The 22,904-nt window shown below is 36.2% G+C and overlaps 1 protein-coding gene across 1 annotated transcript in view; it reads left to right on the top strand.

Annotated features, from left to right (window-relative positions):
* The window catches only part of hk2 (hexokinase 2), a 61,741-nt gene extending 44,901 nt beyond the window's left edge, over positions 1 to 16,840 (top strand). Inside the window, exons 13-18 of the mRNA XM_051109321.1 lie at positions 5,167 to 5,262; positions 5,463 to 5,562; positions 6,767 to 6,950; positions 11,714 to 11,869; positions 12,293 to 12,529; positions 15,253 to 16,840. Of these exons, the coding sequence (XP_050965278.1) occupies positions 5,167 to 5,262; positions 5,463 to 5,562; positions 6,767 to 6,950; positions 11,714 to 11,869; positions 12,293 to 12,529; positions 15,253 to 15,394 (915 nt within the window). The 3' untranslated portion in view covers positions 15,395 to 16,840. The remainder of the gene's footprint in view (positions 1 to 5,166; positions 5,263 to 5,462; positions 5,563 to 6,766; positions 6,951 to 11,713; positions 11,870 to 12,292; positions 12,530 to 15,252) is intronic.
* The last annotated feature ends 6,064 nt before the right edge of the window (positions 16,841 to 22,904 follow it).

Here is a 22,904-nt window from a genome sequence, read left to right as displayed (position 1 = left end):
TGTTACAGTCATGTGAAAAAGTTAGGACGTATGGTTTTACGTATCAGGACATCATTAAAAAAAAAACTGGTCCTTGGCAGGTCTTAAAATTTTGAAAATAAAACAACAACACATGACAAATTACACCCTGTCATTATTTACTGAACCAAAATAAAGCCAAAATGGAAAAGCCATGTGTGACAAAGTTAGGACGCCCTTACTGTTAACATTGGAATTAAGAGGGTAAATAACAGTCAAGCACTGCTAATCAAATACCTTTGATTAACTGATCATCAGCAAGTCTGAGCGCCTCTATAAAAGCATAAGCTTTGGCAGTTTGCTGGTTTGGAGCCTTCAGGTGTGTGTTAACACAATGCCAAGAAGGTAAGACATCAGCAATCATCTTAGAGAAGCAATTGTTGCTGCCATCAATCTGAGAAGAGTAATACGGCCATTTCCAAACAATTTGAAGTTTATTCACAAGTGGAAGACATTTAAAACAGACACCTCTCCTTCCAGAAGTGGACGTCCCAGAAAATTCACCCCAAGATCAGACCGTGTAAAGTTCAGAGAAAATGGCAGAGAATCCAAGAACTACACCTCAGACTCTACAGGCCTCAGTTAACATGTTAAATGATAAAGTTTATGACAATACCATTAGAAAAATATGGGACAAAATGGCATGTTTGGAAGGCTTGGCAGAAGAAAGCTTCTATCTTCTATCTAAAAAAAAAACATTGCTGCACAGTTTAGGTCTGCAAAGTTGCATGTGAACAAAACACAAGTCTTCCAGAATAATGTCCTTTGAACAGACGAGACAGATGTTGACATGTTTGGCCATAATGCACAGCGCCAAGTTTGGTGAAAACCTAAAGAGCATGTCAACACAAACACCTCATACCAAAAGACAAGCATGCTGGAGAAGTGCTGATCATTTTGGGCTTGTTTTGTAGCCACAGGACCTGGGCACCTCACAGCCATTGAGTTGGACATGAACTCCTCTGTATGTCAAAGTATTCAGTCAAATGCGAGGACATCTGTCCGACATCTAAAGTTGGTCCAAAATTGGGTCATGCAGCAGGACAGTGATCCCAAGCACACCAGCAAATCTACAACAGAATGGCTGAAAAGAAAAGAATTAAGGTGTAGCAATAGCCCAGTCCACGTCCAGAGCTCATTCTGACTCAAATGCTGTGGTGAAAGCTGTGCATAAGCAAATGCCCACAAACCTCAATAAACTGGCGCAACGTTGAAAAGAAGAGTGGTCCAAATTCCTCCAGAACAATGTGAGAGACTGATAAAGTCACACAGAAAATGAATGCTTCAAGTTATTGCTACTAAAAGTGGATCTGCAGGCAATTGACTCATAGTGTGTCCTAACTTTGTCACACATGGCCTTTTCCTCTTGGCTGTATTTTTGTTAAATAAATAATGACACTGTGTGATATGCCATGTGATGATGTTGATCTGAGGATTTATTTTTCAAATTTTAAGACCTGCCAAGGACCAGATAATTTTTTATTATGTCCTGATACAGAAAACCATGAAATTCAATAGGGTGTCCTAACTTTTTCACATGACTGTATATTATGTATCAAATGTATTATATATCATCTGTCTAGCAATCATTAATAATGATGATATACAGTATATAAGCAATAGGAGAGTTGAAGTCAAATATACGTTTTGTTTTTTTTTTAACAAAAAACGTAAATTTGACATCTAAACAGCTACATTCTCACCTACAAAAAACTCTTAAAACAAGATTAGATTCACTCACACTGCATCAGATTGCTTTTACACGCTATTTTGTGCAGCGTTGAGCCTTTTAACCAACCAAACGCGTTTCTGTTGAACTTAGGAATGCATTGGCCAATCAGAGGTGCTTAGATTAGTCAGCGCTGAAAATGCACCAATCAGAGGCGCTTAGATTAGTTAGAACTATGCAGATACGATGTACATAAAAAAATAGTTCCACAGCTTCAGTGATTATAATGGGAGTTTTTTGCATTACTTGTGCTAGACTTGGCTAACGATTTGGTTTTTAACCATTTTAACGATAATAGTTTTTATAATAATAAGGTGATTATAAAAATTGCCCTCACAAATGTAAAAAATGCCTCTGGAAATCAATTCCAGGGGGAAAATATTGCCCCTTAATGGAAAAGTTCATTTGTGACCCTGAAACGGAGTGATACACGGAATGATACGGTAACACTGTTGGAGTGCTGATATTACTAGAATATCACACTGCTGAAAAAGGCTCTCAGCCAATAAGATTTGGGGACCAGAAAGAACTGTTGTATAAATATGTATGCATGTACAGTGCCTTGCAAAAGTACTCATACCCCTTTATTTTTTCAAGTTTTATGTTGCAGCCTTATGATAAACTGCTTTAAATTACTTTTTTTCCACATCAATCTACACTCCATACACCATAATGACAAAGCACAAAACAATTCAGTTCAAATTTATTTGTATAGCACCTTTCACGATACATATCGTTGCAAAGCAACTTTACAGCAAATTAAAGTTTTTACAATATATTTAGTAGTAGCTTACTAGTGGTGACTATGTCAAGTTAATGTACATATGGCAGAGATGTATGTTAAAGATCAACTAATGATGTAATCAAACAGACAAAGAACACTATAAATTAGTAGCACAATTTTTGGTCCAATAAGTAATATCTCTGTCTTATCTGAATTTAATAGGAGAAAATTATTGGTCGTCCATTCTTTTACAATTTTAACACGCTCTGTTTACTTTGATAATTTAGAAGTTTCATCTGGTCGTGATGAGATATATAGTTGAGTATCATCAGCATAACAATAGAAACTAATCCCTTATTTTCTAATAATATTACCAAGGGCAGCATGTATATTGAAAATATCAGAGGACCTAGGATAGATCCTTGTGGCACTCCATACTTTACTGGTGATAACTGAGATGACTCCCCGTTTAGCTAAACAAAGTGGTAGGAATCGGACAGGTAGGGTCTAAACCATCTTAAAGCCTGCCCTTGGATACCCGCATGGTTTTGTAGTCGATCAATTAGTATGTCATGATCTATAGTGTCGAATGCAGCACTAAGATCAAGTAAAACTAGCAATCAGCCTTGGTCTAAAGCAAGAAGAAAGTCATTAGTGATTTTAACAAGTGCAGTTTCTGTGCTATGATGGGGCCTGAAACCTGACTGAAATTCTTCATAGATATCATTTTGCAAGAAGGAGCACAGTTGAGCAGATACAACATTCTCTAAAATTTTAGACATAAACGGAAGATTAGAAATGGGTCTGTAATTTGCCAGTTCACTAGGGTCTAGTTGTGGTTTCTTAATAAGTGGCTTAATAACCTCCAGCTTGAATGGTTTTGGGACGTGACCTAAAGATAACGATGAGTTAATAATGTTGAGAAGCGGTTCTTAACAGGTTTTTAACAGCTTTGGAATTTTTTTTTTAGAAATAAAAAAACTGAAATGATTGCATTGCATAAGAATTATTACCCCTTTTGGGCACAGTTAAAATTAAGTTCAGGAGCAGTCATATTGCTTGTAGATATTACTACACTTTGAGTGGAGTTAAACTGTGGCAAATTCATTTGAATGAGTATGATTTGGAATGGCACACGCCTCTCAGAAAAGGTCTAGCAGCTGAAAATGCATATCAGAGCAAAAACCAAGCCCTGAGGTCAAAATAGCTGCTTGTAGAGCTCAGAAACAGGCTTGCGTCAAGGCACAGATCTGGGGAAGATTTCAGAAATAAATTCTGCTGCATTGAAGGTTCACAGAAGCATATAGCCTCCATTTAACGATAATGGAAGACGCTTGGAACAACTAGGACTTATTTTAAAACTGGCCTCCTGGCCGAACTGAGCAAATAATGGAAAAAGGGCTTGGTTTGACCCGTGACCAAGAAGCTGATGGTCACTCTAGTTGAGCTCCATGATCATATATGCAGATGGAATAAACTTACAGAAAGACAAACATCACTGCAATCTGGTCTTTATGGTGGTGTGACCAAACTCAATCCTCTCCTAAGTGAAGACGCATGAAAACCCACTTGGAATTTGCAACAAGATTCTCTGGTCTGAAGAACCTCAATTCCAAGCATCATGTTTGAAGGAAACCAAGCACTGCACATCACCTGTAGAGTACCATCTCAAAACTGCGGGGCTGTTTTTTAGTGGCAGGGACTAAGGGACTAGTCAGAGTAGAAGGAAAGCTCAGTGCACCAAAAATTGAGACAGCCTTAATGAAAACCCAGTCAAGAGAATTCAGAACCTCAGACTAGGCAGAAGATTCACCTTCCAACAGGACACAGCAAGAGTGGCTTACAGATAACTCTGTGAATGTCCTTGAGTAGCCCACCCAGAGCCTTGGCTTGAACACAATTAAATATTTCTGGAGAAACCTGAAAATGTCTGCCAGCCCCCATCCAAGCTGACAGAGCTTGTGAGGTGAAGAATGGCAGATAATTGCCAAATGCAGATGGGCAAAGCTTGTTGCATAATACCCCAAAACACTTGAGGCTATAAAGTTGCTTCAACTAAGCACTGAGGTAAGGGTATGAATACTTATGCAATGTACATATATTATAGTGTTTTATTTGTAATAAATTTGCAAAGTTGTCACAAATCTGTGTTTTGCTAAATTGATGTGGGGGAAAAAGCATTTAAAGAAGTCCAACATAAGGCTGCAACATAACAAAACATGAAAAAAAAAAAAATGAAGGGGTATGCATACTTTCGCAAGGCACTGTGTGTGTGTATGTACAAGTGTGTACAATAAAATAACAGTTTTGATGATGATTTATTATTTATTTCTTACAGTGATTTTAACGTTGTCAAATTTTTTTTTTTTTTTATGCTGTGATGATTTTATGTAATGTGGTACTGGTAGTAATTATCAGTTTTAACATGTGGTTTGTATGTTTTTTGCTTTTAAAAAATGTAATGGAACATCAATTTGTACTCTATTTATAGAAAGTGGCACAGATAATATTTATTCTTTTAATAAATAATAGAAGATTCTTTAAGAATCTTGTCAGATTTTATCAGTTTGAGCTAACATCTGGGGGTATTTTTCTGAAATTCTACAAAAGCTCCTCTCTAAAACACAGGAACAATGAAACATTTATTTACTGTGTTGTCCTGTGTCCACCATATTCCTATCTCTCTTCCTCACAGGGTATTTTGATAAAGTGGACGAAGGGCTTCAAGGCCACAGGGTGTGAGGGAGAGGATGTGGCCACGCTGCTGAAAGACGCCATCCATCGCAGTGAGGTCAGCACTACTGCACACTGGAGTGCTGCGAAAGCAATTTCTGCACTTATTAGCCACAATTACTCTGCCTTTTATGGCAAGATGTAATTAGTTGATGTTCACTCATATGAATCTTGTCCTGAAAGGCAGTCATGGTGGATGTGCTTTGCCTTGCTGGTAATACTTCTCTCTTTGTCTGTCTGCTTTTTTTTTCTGGAAAGGAGTTTGATTTGGATGTGGTAGCTGTGGTGAATGACACCGTGGGCACGATGATGACATGCGGGTACGAGGACCCACAATGTGAAGTTGGGCTCATTGTCGGTGGGTGTGATTTCTTGGCCTACGTGCAGCTGATTTAGTATGTTTGGATTAGTTTGTGTAGATGACTTTCGTGGTTCGTAAGATTTTGTGGTTGTCTAGTTGCCTCAATATGTATTTTAATTCTTAAATCTTAATTTAAATATGCACACTAGAGCAGGGTTTCCCAAGTGGTTCCTGAGAGAACTGCAGGGGGTTTGTGAGTTGATGAAAAGCAAATAATGAAATCAAATGTAAAATTAAAATAAATAAATAAGGCTGCACAGTTAATTAAAATAAATCTGAAATTGCAGTATAGCTTAGAGTGTGATAATCAAACCAAACATGCTATGTAATTATAAAATGTAGTCTATTTTTCAGTAAGTTTCAGAGTGAAGAGCGGCACTGCTACATGTGTAGTTTTCAGCGTCGGTTCCTAGTAAATGCAGATTTTTATGATTTTCAGTGCATTTTGGAAATGCAATATGTTTAGGTTCATAAACAATACAGCTAATTTACCTGATGCATTATAACGAATGACTGCAGAGGGCGCCAACAGCCTGACGATTATTACACTTTACTGTGCGATCTAATCCTTGTTTAATATTGATTAAACCTGTAATTCAAATGTCCATTTAATCTTTAATAATGTCTTTATGACAAAAATGCTAGAGACACTGTAATTTCTTGAATATGTGGACATCATAAACTCAGAGCGAGGGTTTAAGCTTTTATTTAGAAATTGCGATGAACAGTTAGCATATTGAGAAAGATATTGATGTATTCTCCTGTGTTTGCCTTGGTTTATAAATGATTTACCTTACAAATCTGATGAAATGGTGGATGCTGCATTCCCAGATGAATGTTATAATAATTCACAACAATATACAGATATGGAGTTTGAGGCACTCCACACTTGTAAATGATAACTGTTTGTGTGGAGCAGCATTTACTGACACGCATGTACTTAACCTACACACTATGTAAATAAAGTGCATATATTAAATCTGCAATCCTAATTTAAAGCATAACACATTCCTTTTTGTAAAGTATTTTGATTTAGACATGTGCTTCTGCTATCTTTTGTCAAATTAAATGCCTCTTGCTTTGATATTTTATAATATGATGTTATAAAATAACATTATCTGATATCATTCCAGATATTTTTGTGTGAGTGAGTGTATTTGTGAACAGCATGCTTCAGTGTGTTTCTGTCTTCATCCTGTAGGCACAGGGACTAATGCATGCTACATGGAGGAGATGTCAAATGTTGAGCTGGTGGATGGCGATGAGGGTCGTATGTGTGTGAACATGGAGTGGGGGGCGTTCGGGGACGGCGGGGAGCTGGATGACATTTGCACAGAGTTTGATCGAGCTGTGGATGACCAGTCCACTTACCCTGGGAAACAGCGGTGAGAGTTCAAATCTTGTTACTTCATGTGATGTCAGCTTCCTGTTAGAGAAATTTTGCCGTGTCTAATGGGGTTGCAGATTTGAGGCCCAGGATATTGCAGCTCAAGCGCGAATGCTGGTCAGGATCAATTCAGATGTCAGGTTTTTGCTCTGGCTTCCAGTCACACATGAAATAGATTTTTTTAAGTGCTATTACTTATTTATAGATGACTCAATAAATATATATTATGGATATGCTTGCAGAATTTAAACCCAATGCACCTCTTAGATCATTCGATTCAGGTTTAGTGCAATGCCTAGGGTTCGTCTTAAACATGATGAAACAGCACTTAGCTACTGAACTGCCCGCAGCTAGTAACTACTTCAAGAAGATCTCAGATGTGTCCAAAAAATAGTCAGATTTAAGTCCAAACTGAAAACAAGTTTTTACATTTGGATTTTCCATTATAGTAGTTTACATGTTCATTTAGCCAGTCTTATGTCATTTGAAACATTTTAGCATCACTTTTTATCATCATTATTCTAGTGACATGATCCTTCAGAAATCATTCTAATGTTCTGATTTGTTGCTCAAAAACATTTATTATTATGTTGAAAACAGCCGAGTAGAATTTTTTTCAGGTTTCTTTGAATAGAAAGCAGAACAGCATTTATTTTAAAAAAAAAATGTACCCAACTGTTTTAAACATTGATAATAATGATAATAATACATGTTTTTGAACAGCAAATCACCATATTAGAATGATTTCTGAAGGATCATGTGACACTGAAGACTGAAGTAATGATGCTGAAAATTTAGCTTTGATCACAGGAATAAATTACATTTTAAAATATATTCAAACAGAAAACAGTTATTTAAAATAGTAAAAATATTAAAGAAATACTGTTTTTGCTGTTCTTTAGAAACCTAAAGGTTAATAAGATTGGCAAGATTTTCAGCTAATTCCTGGTGTATCTTCCAGTGTGTTTACTTACGTATGACTTTAAGCATTTGTAATTTTTTTTAAAATTACAATTAAAGGATCTCAGTAGTAAAATAATTAAATTAAGTTAGCTAATTTCATTTATTAAAAAAAATAATAAAAAGCTCATACAAATATTTATTTATTAAAAATTCCTGTAAAAATATGTATTAATTTTACCAATTTATAATACCTTTTTGCTCTTTTCTTGGAAAACAAGAGTGGAGAGGAAAATTTCCAGCTAATGTTTCTATTTGTGTTCCAATGAAGAAGGAAAATCATGGCTCTTTGTTCAACATAAATATGGGTAAATTGTGTCCCATGAGTGCGTTATCTTGTTTCCTTTATGTTCTTTTATTTACAGTTGTGGGGAAGAATATAGATTGAAAACCATGGATTGACCATTAAATTGATCTGATCATTACAACACAGCCTGCTTAAATTGTATTTATTGAACAGACCATATAGTGATTCACAGTACAGTGTAAAAAACAAATCTGTCAACCCTTATTCATCCTTTGTTCAATAACAGGTTAGCCAGCCTCGACCAATATTCAGTAACTTTAACCTCCACCAAATGTTGCTTGTAGATGCAGATCTACACAAATCTACACAGCAGTCAGGAGGAATTTTTTCGTTTGCTTTTGTTCACAAAACTCATTAAGTTCAGGAATAATCTTGGGCTTTGTGGTCTGAGTGCAGTCTTGAGATCACGGCAAAGCATCTCAGTCGGGTTGAGGTCAGGACTCTGGAGTGACTAGACCGTGCCAAAAGGTGTATTTCCTTCTGCTGAAGCCATTCTGTTGTTGATTTAATCATGAGCTTTGGTTTGTTGTCCTGTTGCATCATTCAGCTTCTGTTGAGATTCATTTGGCAGGCAGATGGCCTTACGTTCACCTGCCGAATGTCCTGATAAACTCTGAATTTCCCATTGATGATAGCAAGCTGACAGGCCCTGAGGCAGCCAAGCAGCCCCAAACCATGATGGCCTCTCCACCATACATTACAATAGGGATGTGATTTGATGTTGGTATGCTATTCCTTTTTTCTGCACACACACAGTGTTGTTGCCAGTAACGCTGTGGCACGTCCAGGTGAACATCACACATTTTTTTGGACAGCAGAAGCGTCCTGGTTAGGTGTTCTGAGATCCCTTTTGTTTAAAACACATTTCACAATAGTTTTTGATACACACTACATTACTGTTAAGAAATGTATGGCCTGAGACTTTTTTTTATGTTACTGGAAAAAGTGTCTTATGCTCACGATAAGCTTTTTAAAAACTTTATATACAATGTTTTTTTATGATCACAGAAGATCACATTTTACTAGTTCATGCAGAAAAACATCTTAAATTCAAAGTTTCATGTATTTTCCCTGCAACTCTATACCCCCCCTCCCCTTTCTTAAAGGGATAGTTCACCCAAAAATGAAAATTACCCCCATGATTTACTTACCATCAAGCCGTGCTAGGTGTATATGACTTTCTTCCTTCAGACAAATACAGTCAGAGTTATATTAGCCATGCCCTGGCTCTTCCAAACTTTACAATGGAAGTGAATTGGTGTTGAGATTTTAAAGTCCAATAAAGTGCATCCATCCATCATACAAAGTGCTCCACATGGCTCTGGGGGTTAATAGGCATTCTGAAGCAAATGTGTTTGTGTAAGAAAATATCTATTTTTATTAACTGTAACCTCTAGTTTTCGCTAACTGTCGTATGCATGTTCACAAGAGAGTGGCGTTCCAGTGGATGACGTAGGACGTAAACGCAACCTCCAGTGATAATATACTAGCTTCTCGATAACCAAGTTTTTTTTTTTACAGCAAAGGCTTGTATCCAAATCCTTCAACATTTTTCTTTACAAATCCTTGTTTTGTACTTCTAATTCGTGACCGGTGTTTTGTTTTGCTCTCTTCTCTGCGCTTCCATGTTCATCACTTCTTAACAGAGCTTAAGCTATGCCTACGTCCTACGTCATACGCTGGAACGCCACTCTTTCGTGAACGTGTGTACGACAGTTAGCGGAAGGTAGAGATTACGGTTTAAACCGTTTTACATATAGATATTTTTCTCACACAAATGCATCGATTTGCTTCAAAACGCATTTATTAACACCCCAGAGCCGTGTGGAGTACTTTTTATGATGGATGGATGCACTTCAAAATGTCAACACCCATTCACTGCCATTATAAAGCTTGAAAGAGCCAGGACATTGTTTAATATAACTCCAATAGTATTTGTCTAAAAGAAGAAAGTCATATACATCTAGGATGGCTTGAGGGTGAGTAAATCATGGCATAATTTTCATTATGCCATGATTCTGTAACTTTTAATTGTTTGTTTTAAAGTTTTAAAGGAAAATTTAAAGTAATTGTAGCCCATATTTAGGTTAAACTATTATCTTAATTTTTTTTAAATGCTTTACTGTATGTACTGACCTGCATAGTGGTCTGTGAATAAATGTTAGTGTTTGTCAGCATAATTTTTTTTTTTCTTGTTGCCTAGGTTTGAATACTTAATTCAATTAGCACACGATGGCAAACATATCCTGTCAACATAGAATTGTAACATGTAAGAATCACAATACAAGGCAATGAAAGCACTTCACTGTAATATCATTAAAAAAATAAACACACCTACAGTAAAACACAAGTTAATTTCTGTTAATCAGTGCCACTGTTGATTATAGTCTCAGCCTCAGACGTCACGCCCATGGATCACTGGCTGAACGTCTGATGCATACTGTACACGTAGCTGGAAACACTTCAGGAGTTTTGAAGTCGTCATCAGATTGGTTGAATTCTTCTGAGTTTTTTAGTGTTCCACCTGGAAACAAAGATGCCGTGATGCCAAACCCCCTCACGAAACAAGATAGCCGTCGTGTTTACAACTGTGATGATGAGCACTTATCAGGATCAAATAAAAGTTGGATTTTCAAAAAATGTGAAAAATGTAAAGAATCTTTCAAATATGTCCAAGAGTTTTACTCACCGGTCTGTTATTGTGGCGACATTTCCGTGTCCATAAACATGACGTGGCACAAAATGAAACGTGTTTTACCTGTCAGTCATGTGGCCCCTTGGGCAGGCCTTGATATAGCTTAACTTGTAATGAACGTGGAACATTACTGTAAAGCAGTGGTTTTCAAACCAGTCCTGCGAGCACCCCCCAACACTGCGCATTTTGTAGGTCTCTCATATCTGACACACTTATTTCAGGTCCTGCTCTCTACTAATGAGCTGATGAGTTGAATCAGGTGTGATAGATGAGGAAGATACAGAAAATGTGCAGTGTTTGCAGGGGTCAAGGCTAGAAGTGATACAGCTCTAGATACTGGGCATGCGCACATCAATGTAATGTTATTTTTGTCACACTGTACAACAATAATACTTTTTTGTATTATAGTAAGGGGTAAGTTTAGGGTTGGGGTAGGTATAGATGTTAAAAAAAAAAACAATCTAATAGGTAGAACAATTAATTTCATTGTTAGTTTCCAGTCGGAGCTGTATCCTTTCTAGCCACAACCGCTTACAGGACCGGTTTAAAAACCACTGCTGTAAAGTGTTCCAGAGCAACAACAACAACAAAAAAAGTCAAGAAAATGCCTAATATAAAAAAAAAAATCAAAAACCTGTGTGAAAGAAAAAGCAGCTTGTTGACATAAAGTTAATTAAAAAAAAGCTTGTCTTCCTAATCTTTTGTGCAGTGTTATAATCCAATATTTCCACTCCAACTTTTGCAAAAAAATGCATTATTGAGAGCCAATGAATAACCTGTTTTTTCCATCACTTTTTAGGTATGAGAAGATGATCAGCGGGATGTATCTTGGAGAGATTGTCAGAAACGTCCTCTTGGACTTCACTGCCAAAGGCCTGCTTTTCCGTGGCAAACTTTCAGAGAGACTAAAGACTCGCGGTATCTTTGAAACAAAGTTCCTGTCGCAGATCGAGAGGTGTGTGTGTGTGTGTGTGTGTGTGTGAGAAGAGTCAAACACCAGACATTGGTATCTGGCAACAATGGCATCTAAGCCTCAAGGTTCTTTTGCTTTTCTTCAGATGATATTTAAATGCTAAGCACACTGATTATGTCCAATATTATATGATAAGCCTAAGGCAGCTTGGCACGTATAATTAGACTTCTTGTTTTGATCAATAATAAAGGTAATATTTGAACTGAGGACCACCTGCAAATTTTGTCTTGATTTGGGATGTTCTTTATTTACATTCCATTGTTCTTTGGGGAAAAAATGCAGCCATAGTGTTTTTTTTCATTTCCTGATTTAATTAAGCTGCTTGTGTTGTAGAAGATAAGCAATACAAATTGTTCTTTGACTACTAATTATTAATCAGCGTAATCAATTGGCTTTTTCTTGCAGCGATCGTTTGGCACTGAGGCAGGTCCGTTCCATCCTGCAGCACTTGGGTTTGACCAGCAGCACGTGTGACGACAGTATCCTTGTGAAGGAAGTTTGCAGCGTAGTGTCCAAACGGGCGGCCCAGTTGTGCGGAGCCGGTCTGGCGGCCGTGGTGGACAAGATACGACTGAACCGTGGCCTTGAGAAACTCAGCATCACCGTAGGAGTGGACGGCACGCTTTACAAACTCCACCCACAGTGAGTGGCCACTCAGAAGGATGCTGGGATGAGAGCATAAACGAGACCATAAATCTCTTGTGTAGATAATATTTGCCACTTATAATTGAGATTGTTAAATTAGCGGTTTTCAAACTAGGGGTTGACATGTAGCATGTGGGCTTTTGTGAGGGGAGGATCAAAATTGGCTTATGTCAGCGAAGGGAAAAAAAAAAAAAAACCATGATGCTTTGTTAAATGTAGCAGAGGTGTTAAAGCAGAGCTATTAATTATATGCTCCTAGATGCCCTGTAGTATGCCCTTCCATCTTTCACCTCAGTCGCTCTAAAAACGGATTGATCCTTAAAAATCAATGTTGTTTTACATTTAATGAAAACAGCTGATTGGTGAATCTGAGGTTATTACTAGACATTAAAGCTTTAAAGTTTGTTATATTACATATTTTCCACTTTCTAGTCAGTGACTGACACAGTCATAGACGACATAAGGCAGCAATATTCATCACAGAGCACCGCTTCGTGCAAAGCTGTCATAGACGCTTGATCTCTCATCCAGGCACTCTGTTCCAAGATAAAAGACTAGTGCCCAATTGTAGGTTCAGTTTTACATACTCTAATTTTTATTTCAAAGGTTAGGGGTCAGTACATGTATTATTAAAGAAAATGAATGCTTTTATTTAGCAAGGACACATTAAATTGATTAAAAGTGATGTTAAAGACATTAAAGGGTAAGATTTCTTTTCAAATAAATTCTGTCCTTTTGAATTAAAAATCCTGTTTTCAACATAATTTAATAATTTAATATATAACATAATTTCTTAAGCAGCAAATCAGCATATTAGAATGATTTCTGTGCTTTGCAGCACAGGAATAAATTACTTTTTAAAATGTATTCAAATAGAAAACAGCTGTTTTAAATTGTAATCATTTTTCTAATAATTTTAGTCTTTTTACTTTATTTTTTATCAAATAAATGCAGCCGTAGTGAGCATAAAAACATTTTAGAAGCAGTCAGATAAACAAAGGGATGTTGCCAAAATCGACAGTGCATTATTGATGTTAAAGGGAAGGTTTTATCTTGTTATGTGTGTATCTTGTAGTTTCTTCAGCTTACCAAAGCCGGAATATACTAGCCGGTGTTTGTTTTGTACTCTGTTCCTGATGCTTTATTTAGGTGTAATATACCATTATTCCATATACAGTGTTGTTTAGACGGATTGATAGACTTACTTGTGTAACTTTAGTTTATCTAACAGTTTGATGAAAGCCTCAGTGACTGTATACTGTCAAGCTTTCAATCAAACAACCTTAAAAAATCAGCCTAAACCTCTTTGGAGGAGCATGTTGTGCTGTTAAACATTGTTTTCAAAAGCCCCCCACCTATCTTACTGAGAGTGACTTTTGAAAAGAGTCATTTTATGAAACAAAAATGACAGATGCTGTTGACTTTACTTATAGTAGCAAAAGTTTGGCACATTTGATGTGAAAATCCAACATGCAAAGGCTCGTAGTGAAACTTTTTTTTTTTTTCTTCAGCGACCGCTTTGATAGAAAAAACACTTCTATTCTCATTTAGGCTTTGAAATAAAGTGAGTTTCGATTTTCACTTTAGCGTAAGGAAGCCAAGCATATACCTTGATTTGGTCGTTTCAGCTTTATTCACACACTTTTAGTCTGTAAAAAGTCTAGTGGCTATTAAAAAAGGAACAAGGTGTTTGGTATATTCTCCTTTTCAACAGGAAAAAAGTCACCATGATAAAGAAAACCACTTGTCAGGCTATTTGATAGAGTTCTGTGTTGTTATTATTATGTGGTGTTATTACCTGAAACTAAAAAGCTATCAAAAATCATTTCTAAATTGAAACAAAGCTAAAATATAATATAATCTAAATATTAAATGGAGAACTTAAATTAAATATTGCACATAAAGCAAAAGTCTGAAACTTAAAGGAAAGCTATTATGCCCTTTTTTTTACAATATGTCTCAGATGTCCTCATAATGTGTCTGTGAGGTTTCAGCTCAAAATACCCCTCAGATCATTTGTTATATAATTTTGAAATGCCTATTTTGAGTGGAAGCAGAAACACGCTCTTTTCGTGCATGTCTCTTTAAATGCAAATGAGCTGCTGCTCCCCGCCCCCTTTTCCAGAATAAGGCTGTGCCTTTACAGCTCATACCTTAGATACTCTACCAGAAACATCTGTTTGGTTTTGATTATCATGTCTATCATGCTGAAATCATGCGTTTTAAACCCATATCAGTTTAAACTTCTGATATACAGTTTTCTGAGCGCACTCATCCGAAGCACGCCCTCAGAAAGCGGCTGTCACACGGCGTGTGCGTACTAAACGAAGTTCTCTTTCATGTTTTATTGCACTTAAACTGTCAAATACACACAATTTTATGTTAAAAACATGCATGAGTTACAAAAACAGTCAGTTATGTCTGTGAAGGTAAACAGCTGGGAATTAAATCACGTTTATATTAGATCTCTCAGATTGTCATGATGTCACCTTTAAACTAAAATTAGAAAGAAACTCAAAAAGCAAACTTAAAATACTAAAAATGCTGTAATAGTTCATGAGTAAGACTAAAGTAACACTGATAGAGTTTTGAAAAAGCGTAGCTTTATTAATGTGTCGTGTTTGGGGGGACAAACACAATACATTTTGCTTTTACTCTGATTTCCTCGTTCAGAAATCCTGTTGTTCAACCATGCTGGTTCTTCTCTTTTGTCTCATCAGCTTTGCTACCATCATGCGGGAGACCTTAAGAGACCTGGCGCCCAACTGTGAGGTTACTCTCATCCAATCAGAAGATGGCAGTGGAAAAGGTGCCGCCCTCATCACTGCTGTGGCTTGTCGATTAAGAGATGCTGGAAAGTAGAGACTGTACAAATAATGTAAAGGGGAAAAGATAATGAGGGAAAAATTATGTACTGAGCTTCCAGAGATTTTTATTTTATTTTTTTTTGTGCCACATCGTGACCTTACTGAAACAACACTCCTGTCTGTAGAAGGATTTATCCTATTTATTTTTGTTCCATTTTATGCTTTAGGTCATTCATTGCAAGGCCTTGGCATATGCTAGTAGGGGATTGTTCATAAAAAGGTGGGGGGGGAATCAAGCAGAATGAAAACTAATAACTATGTATTTGTATTGTTAGTGATTTGAATACTCTACTGTACTGTCTGAAAAAAGCACAGAGATTTTATTCACCTATTGAGCTGTGAATGATATAATTTATTTCTGTACTTAACTGGTCCATGCATATTTCCAGGCTGCAAATTAAAGGATTCATTTATACATTTACTCACTGTGAAGTAGGTGAGTAACCATCATTTTTATGTTGGAGTGAACTTTTTAAAATCGATAAAAATCACTTACCTTCAGGCCATCCAAGATGTAGATGAGTTTGTTGTGTCATCAGAACAGATTTGGAGAAATTTAGCTTTACATCACTTGCTCACCAGTGGATCCTCTGCAGTGAATGGGTGCCGTCAGAATGAGAGTCACAATAATCCACACGACTTCAGTCCATCAATTAATGTCTTGTGAAGCAAAAAGTTGCATATTTGTAAGAACAAGTTATGTGTAGCAAGTGATATAATGCAAAATTTCTGCAAATTTGTCCCGATTTGCTTTCAGCAAATTTTAATTTTGGGGGGAAAATTTCCTTTAAATACCTTGAATGGTGATTCTTAAAGGGTTAGTTCACCCAAAAATGAAAATTAGCCCATAATTTACTCACCCTCTTGGCATCCTAGGTGTATATAACTTCTTTCTTTCAAAGTTATATTAAAAATCTTCAAACAAAACAACGGTCACGAATTAGAAGTTCAAAACAAGGATTTGTAAAAGAAAATGTCAGAGGTTTTTGATATAAACCAAGAGGAGGCTGGTTTTCCTTTGCTGAAGTAAGGAAACTTTGCTTCTTTTCCTCTAATAAACAAACATTGGTTTTTCACAAGACTCACCAGCGCATGCGCAATGCGACGGAGCGTTGCCAACTTGGCAGTTTTGTTGCTAAATTTAGCAACTTTTTTTTTTTTTTTTTTTTTTACAAAAGCACCTAGCAACAAATTTAGCTATTTGTAAAATTTATTTGGCAATATTTAGCAACTTTTGCTAAGTGATTCAAATGATAAAAAGCACACATTTTCCATTTAAATTACACATAAAGAGAAAAATATCTAGAAAAATTGAAAAGGCACTAATTTTCCAGGACATTATCCGTTATCTATTATCCATTGTAGCCCTGTAACCCCAAAAACACAAAATACAATGGATAATTAAAAAAAAAAAAAAAAATAAAAAAATAAATACAGAAAATTCCTTCATATTGTGCCCTTATTTTACTGATTCTTCTTACAGTGTAGCATACTAACTACTAATGCACTAATAAAACTACAATTGTTCAGAATGTGTAGTTTTATTAGTTTACTAGCTAAAAAAAAAAAAAAAAAAAAAAAACTTGTGTAGGTGTTCAATAATGCAATGTTGTGTCTAAAAATAGTTATTTATATTTTAATATATTATTTTATATTATTTTACGAGAAAAAATCTAAATTAACATATATACTGTAAAATATACTTGTTGCTGAGTTTTGTTGCAGTGAACAATGAACAATTAAGTCATTGTGCAGTGACAACACAACATCATTTAGCAACTTTTAACAACAAATCCTTTAGCAACTTCCCCTGAAACTTAGTTGGCAACACTGATGTGACGTCCTACGTCATCCGCCCGGAGCTGCTTCCAGGTACGACCAGTTGGCGCAAGCTTGATTAAAGTGATTCTTACGTTTTAAATATGGATATTTTTCTTACAAAAATGCATCTTTTATCTTTTATTGATGAATGCACTTTATTGGATTTGTTTTGGACTGATGAAGAGAAACACCCATGCAATGGTAAAGCTTGGAAAAGCCAGAATAATTTTTAAGAAGGAAGTCATATACACCTAGGATGTCTGGAGGGTGAGTAAATTAAGGGCCGATTTTCATTTTTGGGTGATCTCTTAATTTGTGTCTGTGCTGCTGTTCCTGTTACTAAAGTACAGTCCTGCTGCGATTGGACTGAGTTGAAGCTAATTTAATTAGTCTTCTGAAAAGGTCCAATGCTGATTTGAAGAAAGCTGTCAGGCAAAAGGTTTTTAAATGCTAACTTGATGGTTTGAAGAAAATGGACTTTTAAGTGCTGGACTGTAAGTTACAGAATTTATGTATAATATCTACTAATGCAATCCAAACATACAAAAATCTTGTATACAGACTGAAGTAGATGTTGCTCTCCTCATGTTTAAATGCACAATATTAATTGCAATGGCACTTTTTAGGTTGGAAATGGCAGGTGAAATTATCACCGTTAGATGCCAAGCTTTGAGACTCACACTGTGAAAATGAACATGTCAAATTGTGTCTTTTCTTGCAGCCCGGGTGGGATATTTATTATTGATGAATGCTGATCAGAGTTGTGGTTCACAGTTTATCATGTTGTGGAAAATGTCAGGGTTACTCCAATGGCTGTAAGGTGTAATTTTCTTTGAGGAAATATTGAGTGTGTGTCATTTTGTCCGACTTTCAGTAAGGTACCTTCTGCAGACTTGTCCCTTTAGTAATCATCTAAGATCAATTTGGTCATTTTATTTGTAAATGATTTTGCTTATTTATCTACTTGATTGAATTGCTTGTTGTAGCTTGGATTAATTTTACAGTGTAATTTCTGCAAATTGCTTTTCACATTTCCATGCCTGTTTCATTCACACTAGAACAGTTCCAGACAATAAAGATTGACATCACCAGCTACCACTAATATCGTGCATTACCAATTGCTGAAATTGATGGAGCCTACAAGAAAATGTCAGGTCATCTATTTTTGTATGTAATTTCAGTCTGCACACAAAGGCAGTACAGAAATATTCCTCCGGCAAAGGCCTTCTTTTTTTTATTTATTTATTTATTTATTTATTTTTTACATGAACACTGTAGGCTCTGGCATCAAGAAATGTACATGTGCACAATATCTATACATTTATGTTGGTTAGTGGTTACAGATAGGAAGGGGTTCAAGCACGTAGCGCTGAAACTATTGTAATTGTTAGAATGTTCACGGATCAGCATTATCCACGTAAAACTGATCATGCAGACCAAACTGTAAGTCGTAGAGACTTGAAACTTGGAGGGATGGTAGTACTCACAACACCGACAATGTGACCAAGGCTCGCCCCAAACAACCTGACGGGGGCGCTACACAAACAAAGTTTCAAAATCGCTCATAAGTCCTGAGCCGTCAGTCACAGGCTCAAGTGTCTTATGTCCTTGGAATTGTTGGCTCACACCAGACAAAACGCACGGCTCAGATTTGCTCGGGACATTTTCAGGTCGATTTTGTGTTTTTTTGAAAAACCTACTTTTGGAACTAGTCCTAGTTTTTTGGCCTGATCGGAACCAAATCAGTGCAGAAAGATTATCTGGAGAGTGGATATCAATAATTATCAAAAAAAAAAAAAAGAGTTTAACTTTCAAATCACCATTACAAAGGGATGGCAAAGGGGCAGGCCACCTTTAGCATAATGCCTATAACTCTTAAACGAAATAAGATATCTCCACCAAACACTTATGTAAGAGCTCAATCTGGCTCTCGTCAAGCTTGGCGACTTGGTGGCGCTATATGAGGAGAAAAAAACAAAAATGGTTGTAACTGCGCAACCATTTGTTCTATCAGCATGAAAATCGGTGTGTACGGTTTTGGTCCGAAGTGCCACAAGCGTCTACAAGGACATTTGCATATCTTGGAAAAACATGGTCGCCATTGGCTGGCGAATTTGAGCACCTGTTTGACGAGGTTTAACGGAGGCTGATCGGAACAAAGCTCGGTGGGCCTGTTCGACTCACGGCCCTAAAGATCTAAGAGAAATTTTAAAGAAATTAGCCTCTGGGTGGGCGATATTGCATTTTTCAAGGGCATAAAATTTTGGCACATACGTGTGATGTTCATATCATATGATAGAACTCCACATTCCGGACAACTTTGCCTCTAGAGCCACTGCTGTCAATCAAATCGTTTGTTAAATGGTTGAAATGATGTCAAAATCTACCTTTGGAAACTAGTATAGGTTTTTCGAATCTGGAAAAAAAAATGCCGTACAATTCTCTGGACTCTCTAGGCCAATAATTATCAAAATAAAAGTTGAAATTTAGCCTTTGGGAGGCTATAATGGGTTTAGAAAAGGGGCCTGTCCAAATTTATCCAAAATCCTATAAAGCCTAAAGGAAAACTCAAAACTTCACAAAACCTTCTGAGCACATGCGACAGGTGATTTTAAACAAGCATGCAAAGTTTTAAAGGGGTCATCGGATGCTAAGTTCACTTTTTCATGTTGTTTGAACATTAATGTGTGTTGGCAGTGTATGTACAAATCTACCCTATAATGATACAAATCCATGCAGTGGTTTTTAATTAATCTGTAAAAATCATATCCCCTTTTTCAAATCGAGCTGTTCTCAGATGCCTGTCGGTCTGCCGTTACGCCGACAGAGGCTGCTCCCACAATAGTTGATTGACCTGAGCTCTTACCTCAGACCAGCTGTCACAGTCCAGTAAATTTCCATGTTTTGATGCTAAGAGCAGGGATGTGAGTTAGACAAGAATATCTCTGATTGAGCGATTGAGGTGTTGTGTTGCTGGATGTAATAATGAACATAGTGGTCGTCATTTACTCCCGACATCTGAGCCACTGAAGATGTAGATTACATTTGTTTGTGAATGGAACGCACCTCCCGATCTACATATATCCGTCTATGTTCGCGCGAATCATTCATGATCCAGCTTCACTTACAGCAGAAGTGTGTATAAGCATTTTTTTATGAATCTTTGCGATCGCCTTTCCTTATAACGTGGTAGTTAGGAAGTTTAGCGGCTAATGTAAACAAGACCGTCTTTCCACAGAGAGAAGAGAGGGGTGGGGTGAGCAGAGCTCATTTGCATTTAAAGGAACAACCCCTTAAAATGAGATGATTTTTGCAGAGCTGATTTTGGCAAGGTAAAAAGGGTGTTGTTTTACAAAACCATTGAGAATTTTTAATCAGTATATTAGAGACTTTTCATTAAGACCCTAAAGAATCATATCAACTTGTGGAAAATGGGCATCCGATGACCCCTTTAAGGGGATCTTTAGAATAGAGATAGCTGTAGACAGGGTTGAATTGAGAATTTTTTTTATGAAATATACATGTACATTACTGTTTAAAGGTTTGGTAAGGTTTTGTTTGTTTGTTTATTGTTTGTTAGAAGTTTCTTAAGTTCAGTGCAGTCATTACTTTAGTCTTCAGCGTCACATGATCTTTCAGAAATGTCTAATATGCTGTTTCGTTGCTCCAAACTCCTCTTGAACAACAAGTGGAACACTTACATTGAGTATTTAATAAAAAAAATATTTTGTGCTGATCTAGTTCTATATAATCCTAGCCTCCCATACCTGTATGCTTCTATTTAGTGCTCAGTGATTGCGCAAAGGCTTTGTAGCATCTTACAAACACATTTAAACCCAGACTTATTCATATTATTCATAAAGCTTTCCTCTTCTAGTTTTGAGGAATTTTACATGCTGTATTTCAGTTCAATACTGTCGTTTCTGCCTGTTTTTTTTTTTTTTGAAAGCCTGTCAGTCTTTTTTATTGAGTTGTGTGCATTTATGAATGAATAACAGTTTTTTTGTTCAGTATTCCTGTCCATTCTGTGCCTGTGAGGCGTCTGCTTATTCTAGTAGGGCACCATGGACAATAACTCATGAATTTATAAGGTCAGATCAGGTCTGCTGTGCTGCAGCTTTCAAATGTTCTGTGAGGCACCTGCACCTCAATAACCCCTTTTGCAGCTGAGATTCTTCACATATTCAGTGTATGCATGCCGAAGGCCCCTTCAGAGATGCCATAGACATGCAAAGGTGATGCCCTTGCTTAAGTACAGTAGGGATGACCTTTAACATACATGTTAGAATACAAGTATTGTATTTTGGTTTTGATTTTGAATATCCCTGGAAACAAACTCCACATCTATGCAGGACACTCAAAGGTCATATCGGTGTTCATAGAGTGTTGTTGTTTTGTAATAAACCTTTCTGAGATTAATAATTCATAATGCGGTGTTGTAACAGCTATTTTGCAAAGCCATTACGTATACATTTCATTTCAGTCTTAATATAAGAAAATCCATCATGAAAATATTATAATTCTAATCATCTAAACTAAGAATGGAATCATCGTAAGATAATAATGCAATATATCCATGAATTTGTCTTTCAAAGTTATTTTAGTTACTAAGGATACAGAGCTTGATATAAAAGAAGGCATGTGTTAAGAAAACAGGAAAATCAAGCTGAAGGTCACTGTAAACAGAATTTTTATTATTTTGCATCAGTTTATCAAATTATACAAGAAGTATGAAAATATTCATGTATTTATTCATACTGTAAAATGTAAGCTTATAGGCTTGTGTTTTACAAACATGTTAAAAATGTAATTTCCATCATTGTCATTTCCACTGCTGAATGCTCTCGAACCTGATACGAGATTGGAAATGTGGTGAAAAAGATATTGTGGTGGAAATGATAATGTTTGATCTGTGATCCACGTCTACTTTAATGTTAATTACTTAATTAATTGAACTACTTAGATTTTAGTTTCTGTAATGTCACTGGGTCAAAAGGAGCCATGGTGAAAGAAACACTCAGTTTTCTATCGATTAATGTTAAATTTTTAAGTTTTATTTGTCAGGAAATCCTTAAGAAAATGAATGTCAAAATTTCCACAAAAAATTAAGCATCATTAAGAATCATGTGACACTGAAGACTGCTGAAAATTCGGCTTTGTCATCAAAGGAAAAAAATATATAGAGAAGAGTTATTTTAAACTGTATTAATGTAGTATTATTGTTTTTACTGTATTTTTGATACAGTAGACAGAAGTCGTTTAAACAAATCCTTACTCCTAACTGTAAACCCCTGGGAAAACACATTTCACCTTTCAAACAGTCTGTTAAAGCTTTTGACACTTTCAACATGATCACATTCAACATGTACAATAACAGCAACTGTGTATTTATTTAATGTCACTAGTGCTGTCAATCAATTAAAAAAAAAATTAAAAAAATCGACGAATAAATTGCACATTTCATTCTGAAATTAATCATGATTAATCCCACCAAACATTAAGGTTTTTAAACATAGATTTATATTGCAATAATTTCACATTCAATCTTCAAATGGATGTAGAAACAACATAAAACTATTTATTTTTAATATTTGCTTAATGGCATGACTTTATGACCGAAGGTGAGTATCACTGATACCAATACTACTGATGTCTCTAGGAATTTTTTGTCCCTAATATTTATC

This window comes from Labeo rohita, chromosome 5, assembly GCF_022985175.1.
Source record: "Labeo rohita strain BAU-BD-2019 chromosome 5, IGBB_LRoh.1.0, whole genome shotgun sequence".
Classification (NCBI taxonomy): domain Eukaryota; kingdom Metazoa; phylum Chordata; class Actinopteri; order Cypriniformes; family Cyprinidae; genus Labeo; species Labeo rohita.
This window is presented reverse-complemented; position numbering and strand designations above follow the sequence as displayed.